General features: G+C 45.0%; 2 protein-coding genes across 3 annotated transcripts; both read right to left on the bottom strand.

Annotated features, from left to right (window-relative positions):
- Positions 1-102: 102 nt before the first annotated feature.
- Positions 103-7,587, bottom strand: slc7a4 (solute carrier family 7 member 4). The gene is made up of 5 exons (XM_030359797.1): positions 7,294-7,587; positions 4,720-5,784; positions 3,889-4,595; positions 2,999-3,107; positions 103-2,207 (listed from the first exon to the last, which is right to left on the bottom strand). Exons 2-5 carry the CDS (start codon positions 5,699-5,701, stop codon positions 1,984-1,986), a joined length of 2,022 nt encoding a protein of 673 aa, XP_030215657.1. The 5' UTR covers positions 5,702-5,784; positions 7,294-7,587; the 3' UTR covers positions 103-1,983.
- Positions 7,588-7,677: 90 nt separating this feature from the next.
- Positions 7,678-9,692, bottom strand: dgcr6 (DiGeorge syndrome critical region gene 6). Of its 2 annotated transcripts, XM_030359799.1 has the most exons (6): positions 9,546-9,692; positions 9,345-9,463; positions 9,049-9,209; positions 8,858-8,958; positions 8,493-8,633; positions 7,678-8,312 (listed from the first exon to the last, which is right to left on the bottom strand). In XM_030359799.1, exons 2-6 carry the CDS (start codon positions 9,452-9,454, stop codon positions 8,229-8,231), a joined length of 597 nt encoding a protein of 198 aa, XP_030215659.1. In that variant the 5' UTR covers positions 9,455-9,463; positions 9,546-9,692; the 3' UTR covers positions 7,678-8,228. The 2 variants fall into 2 exon arrangements, with proteins under 2 accessions (XP_030215659.1, XP_030215660.1); XM_030359800.1 differs by having other exon boundaries at positions 9,345-9,678.
- Positions 9,693-10,033: the final 341 nt, after the last annotated feature.

Genomic DNA, 10,033 nt, shown 5'->3' with positions numbered 1-10,033 from the left:
AAACATGTATAATTATGGCATTGAGCATATATATACATACATATTGTGTGTGTATATTGTAGGATTCTGGACTTTGCTAGAAGACTGCGCCATGATCTTGAATGATGCTTAAAAACATTTATTTAGCAATACAGTTGTAACGTTATACAACAGAAAGTTGAGATTTCAATGTGTGATTACAGAGAGTACTATTAATAAGTAAGAACATTTTTGAAGAACTTGCTTTTAACTGTGCTTGCTGGCACAAATGATGAACAGCGTTTTAAATAGGTGACAAAATACATAGACAAGAAGCACAGCAGTGCCAATGCCGAGCTAACAATCAAAGTTACATTGTGCAATATTGTTAAAACATGGTCCTTTGAAACTGACTGTTTTACTTTACAGAACAATGCCCTAATACATTGTTTTTTGTTTAATCATCTATGTTGTGGTACAGTTAGTACATGCTTATTTCATTTGTTTGTCATTTAAAACACTGAAATTATACCATGTGAACTGTTCTAGTAAATACGGAACAAATGAAACCGCAATCTCGTATGCTTTGGAAGTCTCGCGCACCTAAACATTGTTAAGGCCATTGGTTTTGTGTATCACAACAAAAATATCCATCACATATATGGATCATCTAGAAAGAGTGATGTTATAAACGGGTCCTATCTGGGTGAAAGAGGGCCTTGTCAGGGCCATGGAGGAATAAACAACTAGACAAAAACAGCTGTTGAAGATAAACAAAACAAAAACCACAACAAAGTTAAGTTCCCTAAAGCGTGTTGTTTGTTATACTGTTATTTCAACGTTTTGTCACGTAGCGTCACACATGCACATGTTGATTATCTAGGTCAAACTGCCTAGCAGCAGACAGGACTGCCGGATTACAAATGCCGCAAAGGGGGATGAGAGAGGAACCACTGACAAAACAACATAAGCCACTGTCTGCTATTATTTGAACTGTATGGACATTCTAAGCAATAGATTTGTGCCCATATATTTAGAAGGGTGGGCTGCCATTTTAATGATATTTGGGAAAACTCAGTGGAAGAAAAAAAGTCTTCAACATTAAGTTCTCAAAGGGGTCATGGGTTGAGAGTTAAGGGATTAAAACAGGGATTGAATTCCCAATCACTTGTCTAATTAACACAGAACAAGTGATGATATGGATGTATGTGCTGTAAAATGGCCTTATTGAAGCATCTGTGAAATTACAATAGAAAAAAAGATATAGTATAAAAATAGTATAGCGTTTATCATATTTGATTAACTTAACTTTGGTGGGAGAAACACAGGGACGGACTACACATTTCAACCAAGAGAAAGACACATGATTGTTTCTTAGGATCAATGTGAGTGCAAAACATTCAAATAAGGAAAATCAAGTTCTATAATTTCAACAAAACATGCTAGAAATATAATAATGAATAATATAAAATATAAGAAAGTCAAACTTTAAATCTCCTGTCCAGCATAGTGTCCTTTTGGTCATTTTAAGATCAGCATCCACTGAGTATACTTGACAGCACAGAGTGCAGTTTGTCACAAATAAAGCACCATATAACTTGCAAACACACTGAGACTTTGACAAAAGTAATGCTGAGAACGGGTTACATGACAGGCAAGGGAAACAGGAAACCCTAGAACGAAGGAGCTGGTTTAAGAGGACGGTTTTCCACACCTGAAGAGATACAGAGAGATATAATAACGTCATAAAAGCTCTCTAGGTTCCAATATAACACTAAATGTTATATATTAATAATATTCTAAATGTGCTTCATGGGGACGCAGCGGTGTGCATCGCCCCGTTCTCCTCAGTGTGGGACGTTGGTTTATGCAGAGCAGACAGAGAGAGAACAGTGGCAGTACGGAGTTTCAGGGACAGGCACACAATAGAAAACAGGCTCATCGAGGGAGCGGCTAGATGCAGCGGTACAGAGAACGGGGGACACGGATAACATTGGCCCGCTGTGACGGATGACGTGGCATGGATCACGTCCTTCCCGGTTGCTCGGCAGCTGTGGTGGTGGGGGTTGTGGAGTTGTTGGCGTGGTGGGCCGAGGGGTCCACCTGTCCGTCTGGCTGGACAGACTGCACCGTCTCCACCAGGCTCCCGCTGGGCAGAACCACATATCTGGCTGCCATGTCTTTGGGCTGGAGCTCCCGCATGCCCTCTTTGCTGTGCCAGATGCCGTAGCCGAAATACACACACAGACCTAGAGAGGGAAGGAGAAGAAAACTATGAGCAAAACACAAATCTCACTAATGCAGGCATCGATCAGCGAGCCGAACCTAATTCTAATTCAAAGACTTTGAAGGACCTGTGTCATTGGTGATTGCCTTGGTGGCTGGTGACACCGTGGTGTTAGCCAGTCGAGGTGTAAAAGCCATCCTAATGCTAAAGCCGTTTATGGGAAATGTTGCTTTCTCAAGGGACGTGATTACTCAGGCTAATCCAAATGCTCTGCCTAGTTAAACGCTCAGGATATATGCAAGTTTGAAACTTGCTGTGGTCAGACAGGCGTGTTTAAATGGTTTACTGGTGCAGAGAAGAGCTAGGCTAATAAGAGTTAATCGTGTTCTCCCACTTATCCTATATTAAACAGCCTTATAATCATATATGTGAGCAAGCGTCTGTGACCGTTGACTAATTAGAGGTAATTTCACTCATCTCCACAGGGCACAGCAAAGCTTCATTTGATATTTAATTATTAATGAGGCAAACATGTTTTTTTTGCTTGAACCTTCAATAAACTAAATAATTATATTCCTACTCAATAGATTCCATTCATGAATACTGTTGTGGGACCTTAAAAAGGTGTACATTTGCATAATCTTAAAGGACAAGCATTGGAACACAGAAGATGAAACTTTTCGCTTCAAAACTGAAACCTCAACCACAAATCTGATCATGGGGTGGCTGAGAATGGGGTAATGTGGTATTTCAAGTAAGAGAGCGATCATGAATTCATACGATTGTGTTGAGTTATACTGCAGATTTTGTTACCTATAGCGATCCATATGGCAAAGCGAACCCAAGTGAGGGCGCTGAGTTTCAGCATCAGGAAAACATTCATGAGGATGCTGAGACCGGGGACCAGCGGGACCAGGGGAACCTGGAGGAAAGAAAACACGTCATGCTTTAAAGCGGCGATCTACAAGGATCTCAAAAGATCTCTATTTGAATAAACTTCAGCTGAATCACTATCATCCATGAGGCAACACCATGGTGATTGAGCCTATGAATGGCAGCATAATGAATGGTAAAAACTGAGGTGACAGGTGACTCTCCTTCCATGCATTCAGATCCCAAATGGCACAGTTATTGACGTGTTTTCCATCACCTAGCAGTGGCTATTCCCCCAAAGAGGGCATGGCCGATTCCCTAAAGAGAACTAAACAGAGTCCTCGAGGCCTGCCACTTTAAGAAGGGGATGTGAGATCTGTGCTTCTGCAAAACTTGTACGTAAGGTTGACCCAAAAATGGAGTCTGCCAGATCTGTGTCTGGCCGTCTTGTAATACTTTAGTACTTCAGTGTCTTCGCCTATGGTTGATTCACATAACCTTTGTTCTGTGCTTTATGACCGTTTCATATTTAAACAATGGGAGTCACGGACAGTCCTGTAGACCCCAAACTTTACACACATAGGTTACGGCACAGAAAATATAAAATTCAGAAAGAAAATCATACTATAATATTGCAAAATTTCCTGCCGACTCCCATCATTAGCTTTACAAAGAAGGGTATATTCACTGTCTATTATAAACTGCCGGCCATTGCAATTGGGTGAGCAGAATGATTTACTTTAGCAGGATGATCAGGTGATGTTTGCCATTGTCCAGAGTATTTGCTATGAATCACCATAACGTGTTATGGTGATTCAACAGTAACTAACCTGGAAGGTTTTCTGGTTTCTCTGTGGCTCGTGGGCCCAGATCAACAAGAGGCTTCCCAGGAAGGCCACACTGAAGATCCCCAGCAGTGTGACAAAGCTCCACAGCGGCAACTGCAGCTGGCTCCTCCCAAACTCCACCACGGCGCAGAGGGACACGGCGCTCACCATCATGGCCAGCACGGAGAAGGCCACCACCTCGCCCGGCTCAAAGTCCCCCACCACCCTGCCCAGGTAGAGCTCCCAGCGGGCCCTCAGCTGCCCCACGCCCCGCCGCTCCTGGCTCTCTGACCTCTCCACCAACTGGAGCTTATCCGAGAATGACTCGTACTCCTTCATCTCCCCCGCGCCCTCGGTGATGGTCTGGGTCTCAAGGGCCACCGGGGAGGGCGCGGCGGCCGGGTTGGGAGAGGTGGAGGACGTACCCTTGGCACTGGTCTTCTCCGGCTGGAAGCGGAGCACAATCACGCTGGCCGCTACGAAGGTGTAGGCGAGGAGGGTGCCGATGGAGAGGAACTGGACCAGGGCCTCCAGGTCGAATATCAGCGCCATGGTGGCCATCAGGGTCCCAAACACCAGGATGGCGTTGACGGGGACCTTGGTGATGGGGTTGACCCGGGCGAAAAAGGAGAAGAACAGCCCATCTTCCGACATGGCGTAGACGATCCGAGGGAGGGAGAAGAGGTTGCAGAGGAGCACGGTGTTCATGGCTGGAAACCAGGAGGACAGAGTATTATTATAGTATTATGGGTCAGACAGAGTACTCAGAGAATATATGTACTTGAATCAGATCATGCCGTTGTAGGTCAATTGGACAAATAAAGGAACACTTACCACAGATTGAGCCAACCGCCACAATAATTCCAGCCCAACTGTAACCCCTGCGGAAGAAAGCGTCCGCGAGAGCCGAGTTGGGGTCCAGTGAATGCCAGGGTACCATGAGCGTGAGCACCATGGAGACCAGGATGTAGGCTGTGGTAGCTATGGCGAGGGATATGGCTGTAGCGATAGGGATCGCTTTCTGCGGATTCTTGGCCTCTTCACTGGAGGAGGCGATGACATCAAAACCCACAAAGGCATAGAAGCAAGTGGCTGAGCCTGATAGTATTCCAGACAGCCCGAAGGGGGCAAAGCCTCCCTCTTTCTGGCTCCAGTTGATTGGGTCGGCCAGCATGAAGCCAAACACCAGGATGAACGCTATGACCGCCATGCTAATGACGGAGAAGATGTGGTTTAGGTAAGAGGACACCTGCACCCCAAAGGAGATGAAGAAGGAGGCCACCACCAGGATTCCCGCCGCCAGGAGGTCTGGGTAATGGGCGAGGAAGGGGACGTCCCACTGCATGATGTGCGTCTGCGTGAAGTTCTGTATGGAGTGGTTAAAGATAGAGTCCAGGTAGCCGCTCCACGCCCGCGCCACCGCCGCACCGCCAATCATGTTCTCCAGGATCACGTTCCAGCCAATGAGGAAGGCCCAGATCTCGCCCACGGAGACATATGTAAACATGTAGGCGGAGCCCACCTTGGGGATGCGCGCACCGAACTCTGCGTAGCAAAAGGCGGCCAGCAAGGAGGCGATCCCGGCGAAGAGGAAGGAGATGACCACGGCCGGGCCCACCATGTCTTTGGCCACGGTGCCTGTGAGGACGTAGAGGCCGGAGCCCACCATGCCGCCCACGCCCAGTAGGGTCAGGTCCAGGGTGGACAGGCAGCGCTTCAGCGACGTGGCCATCATGTCGTCGTCCAGCGTCTTCAGGCGGTTCAGCCTCTGGCAGAGGCGCACCGCCGGCGCACAGCCGGTCGCACACGTTGCCATAGCTACGGAGTTGAATGGACAGTGACTGGGCGGGGTTGTGTTCACACGATCACCTCGTGCCCATGCCCCTGAGGAACGCAATCCTGAAAGAAACAAGGCACAACGAAGTTAGAAGGATGTGCTTCTGGGGAGCCCCGGTGGCTCACTGTGTAGAGCGCGTCCATATGGGGCCAGTCATGACTGCAGCAACCCGGGTTCGAATCCTGCCCCCTGGTCTATTTCTGCATGTCCTCTCCTCTATCTCCCATACCTTCCTCTCTATCTACCTGTAAGGCATAAAAATGCAAAAATTAATCTTAAAAAAGCAAAAAGAAAAGGATAGGCTGTTTTTTTCCAACTGGACATTATTTTATTGTAAAACTGTTGGTGACCATAACAATGGTTTTGTATAAGGAGTAGTTTTTAACAGCAAACAACTACTGTCAATGGGATACTTTCTGTTTTCAGTATCTATGTTAACAGAAATATTGAATGCTCAATTGCGCAATGCAAAAAGGAATCTTTAACAAATAGACACAATTGTTTAAAAGACAGCAGTCATACAAACCTCCTGAAATACCAGTCTTTTGATTTAATACAGACACACACACACGCACACACATATATACACATAGAAATACATTTTAAGTTATCTTAAGCAAATATATAAGACTACTTGGAATAGGAAAATGCAATCAACTTGGAAAAGTTAGTCTATTTGCCCCCAGATGGCTCAATTTACCCCTAGGCGGGGGCAAGTTGAGCCACAATACCGCTTTTTTGAGAAGTCATATTTTCACAGACCTATGTCATAGATGCATTCCTATCATTTTGATTGACATGGTACATCTTGAAATAAAGGTATGTTTTCATTTTACTTCTTTTTTCTTACGTCTTATTTTTCCTTGCCTATAACATGAATAAAAATTGGCTCATATTACCCCACTCTCTGTGTATATATATATATATATATATATATATATATATATATATATATATATATATAATACACACACACACACAAACACACTTACATACATAGGCCTACATGGGACATTGGTTCTTTGTAGACTGTAACCAAAAGTCGATAGTTTGGCTACGGACGGGCCTTCTAAAAGAGCCGGACGATAAGCCGCTCATCCTCTTCCCTGTAGAGATGCAACATCCGATGACGGCACTCTAATGACATGGCGACTCACCTACGAGATCCTTTCTGATATCATTACGCAATATTGTATTCTACAGTGTGGTAACGCCACTATCGCATACGAATGCATCGCAAAATGAATTATGTTGTCACAATGTTCAACACAATTCCTATTATTGTTGTAATAGTAGGCCTACGGTAGGAAAACGAATTGCGTATGGACCGACCCGTATGGACCGGACCATCGACCCGACCTACGACGACTCGATGCGCTTTCATCATTCACGGTTATATTTGTTATAGTATCCTTCTTATAGTATCCTTTCTTCAAATTCTAACAGTTCCAAATTTTGCCGGTTATAATTTAGGCCTTTTCTGATAAAGCCTATACAAAACAAACACAATCTAAAAATTTAATAAAAACATAAGTCAGCGAAGGTACATAGATATATATATATCTTGTTACCTCTATGGGCTGAGTAGGATAGTTGGTCTCGCGGGTTGGAGGGGCTGTGGTGCGGGCCTCTACATGAATGAACCTCTACAGGAGGATCATCCTAGTCCGGGAAGGTGCGAGTGCGACCGAACGACGTCTACCCTGAACGCTGCGTCTGAGCAGGTTCTTAAAGGAACAGTAACACCGTATCATCCGAGAGGAGTGGAGAACCTGCCCTGGCTTCCCACTAGCGGGGAGCTCCCGTTGCATGATGGGAGCACGCCAATCGAAACCCTTCTAATTAATAGTAAATGGGAGTACCCCGCCCTGCTTATATAATTATTATGGAGTGTCAATTGTATACCTATTTAACCCTTTTGGCCATTACATACATACAAAATAACTTCAATTCCATCAGTTTACCAGTATTTATTTTTCAAAAATAAGACCTTTGATTCAATGGTTAACTTATAATGCCAGGAAAAATGCCAGCAATCACTGGTTACAAAATAAAAACATTTATACACAAATACTTTTAAACAGGAACTCAAATCCATCTGGCAAGGCATTTCCATTCGCCATTCACTGCCCATTGGCCTGGTTGTGTACTGTCTTATCTTGTGGCCGGGTTGACTTCCCAACGCAACGAGGAACCAATAGAAAGTTTAATTCTACCGGGACTCCGCTCTGAATCACCAGCTGAACCGTTCCACTGAGCGTTGAGGTGAGCTGCACCACCGTGTTCAGGTGAGCAGCAGACCACCATGTTCAGCTGAACTGCACCACGTGTTCAGGTGAGCTGCAGAACACCGTGTTCAGGTGAGCTGCACCACCGTGCTCCGGTGCATCATGTTACCGATGGGGATGCGGTGATGTTAAATTCAAGACCGAATACAACCACCATGCAGTACGTGTGGCTGCCCAGGCAGGAGATCAGGGCTAGGTGGCTCCATTGGGCGTTCAGCTCAATAGCAGAAGCCTCCCGACTGGGACTCCTTCTGCTGAAGCTTGAGAATCAACTCCAGGAGGTTCATCTGCATCGTTAACTCCTGAAAGGACAGAAGAACATAAAACCGTCAGAGCCAGATTGGTTAGCGAGTGAACTAGCGCCATCTGCTGGACTCATGCGACAAGTCTGTTTAACTTCCAATTAAACCAATTTCATACGGATTAAGAATTAAACATATTTCCAACGGTTCGAGATTTAAACATGAGGACGGAGGAGAAACCTGGGGATTAGTTGTGATGAAGAATCCGGCCACTCCAGCCGCCTCAAGGGTGTTCTGCTGGTCGATCACCTTCTGATCCATCTCAGCCACTATCTTCTTGTCCATCATCTTCTGCTCCTCTTTCAATCGTACCTCCAAAGCCTTCAAATTAAAATTCAACCGGCACTATGTCACTTTACAGAAATCAACAACTTCCCCGTTCTGCACAAGCCAACCAGATTTAGAGAATGAAGAAAAAGCTTAGTTTATGGTTTATTCTGTAAAACTCATAGTTCCAAACCCTATTGTAATAAATAACCTCTAATACATTAAGGTTAAACAGAAGATCACAGTCATCCCATATTTCCATGTGGCTGTGCCCTCACCTCGAACTCTGCTTGTTGAGTTGGTTTCAGTAGGGCCAGGTTGTGCGGTTTGCAAACCTGCAAGGCAGCTTTGTGCTTCTTCGTCAACTCTTGCTTGAGTGCTAGTTACAGAACAAAAGCACAAAATATGTTAAACCACGCGAAAACATACACCGTAGCAGTTCCTCTCTTTCGTTGAAACGGGGGCCAACCTTGATGCTCACAGTGCAGCTTCTGCCTCTGATTATACAGGTTCCTCTCGGTGAGATGCTGGATGTCTAGCAGCCTCTGCACAATCTCATACACGGTGCCGTCGATGAGCGCCAGGGCCAGGTCACTCAGCGTTGTGTAGGACAGACGCTGTTGAAACGAGCTGTCAATCAAGGAGAAACTAGTCAGCAACGTGATTGCGATGAAGGATTATCGTACATCCATGTAGCCTTCATTAAAATACGATAGTTTTACCCATTTCTAAATATATTTAATTTCTCTGGAGGTTGTAAGTCACCTGGGTAGGTCTTTGACGAGGGTCTGCAGCTCAGATAACAGGTAGTAGTGGCGCTCTTGTTGTTTGGTGGAGTCGCCCTGGCCGAAAGGAGATCCTGACTGAATATCCATTCCCCGGGTCTGGAAACACACCGCTAAGTTAGTCACTGGCCGACCAAAATATACATATAACATAAACTTTTTATTAGCACAAATTAGCTACCTTATTTTGGCCACTGACTATTGTACAGTGTCCTGCATATTTCCGTATTCTGCCAGAATTTAGAGAAGTTACAAGAACATTTCTCAGACGCAAAAGCACAACAGCAAGAGGACCCCGCTCAGCAGTGGGCAGTCCCCTTTGCGCCTGTTTGGAATGAATCATTAAATATGTTTTTATTTTCTTATTGTTATTTTTAAATATTTCAAAGACCCAGGTTTTATTTTTCGTTGGCTTTTCTTTTTTCGACGTTTATTGTGCTGTTGTCTGATAGTAGACGTCACCTACACGCCACCGCTAAAACCCTTTCCGGATGATGGACACAACGAGCTGCAGTTTTCAACTCCCCGCAGGGTGGCGCATGATGTCATGAAAAAACGTCTCATCACCTTACATATTTACCACTTATGGATTAGAACAATTAATAGGCGACGTTCATTTCTGCACAAGATCCCAAGGTATCCAACATGTTGAACCGACATTTGAGATAA

Source organism: Gadus morhua, chromosome 6 (genome assembly GCF_902167405.1).
Source record: "Gadus morhua chromosome 6, gadMor3.0, whole genome shotgun sequence".
NCBI classification, from domain to species: Eukaryota; Metazoa; Chordata; class Actinopteri; order Gadiformes; family Gadidae; genus Gadus; species Gadus morhua.
This window is presented reverse-complemented; position numbering and strand designations above follow the sequence as displayed.

Bases quoted from the DNA above. Each gene is read 5' to 3' on its own strand.
- slc7a4 (XM_030359797.1), bottom strand. From the start codon at position 5,701: ATGGCAACGTGTGCGACCGGCTGTGCGCCGGCGGTGCGCCTCTGCCAG. The intron at 3,108-3,888 runs GTTAGTTACTGT...TCTTTCCTCCAG, and splicing joins GAAACCAGAAAACCTTCCAG to GTTCCCCTGGTCCCGCTGGT. The intron at 2,208-2,998 runs GTAACAAAATCT...TTCCCTCTCTAG, and splicing joins TGCCATATGGATCGCTATAG to GTCTGTGTGTGTATTTCGGC.
- dgcr6 (XM_030359800.1), bottom strand. From the start codon at position 9,517: ATGTTATATGTATATTTTGGTCGGCCAGTGACTAACTTAGCGGTGTGT. The intron at 9,210-9,344 runs GTGACTTACAAC...CTTGATTGACAG, and splicing joins CTCGTCAAAGACCTACCCAG to CTCGTTTCAACAGCGTCTGT. The intron at 8,634-8,857 runs GTGAGGGCACAG...TTTAATTTGAAG, and splicing joins CTCAACAAGCAGAGTTCGAG to GCTTTGGAGGTACGATTGAA.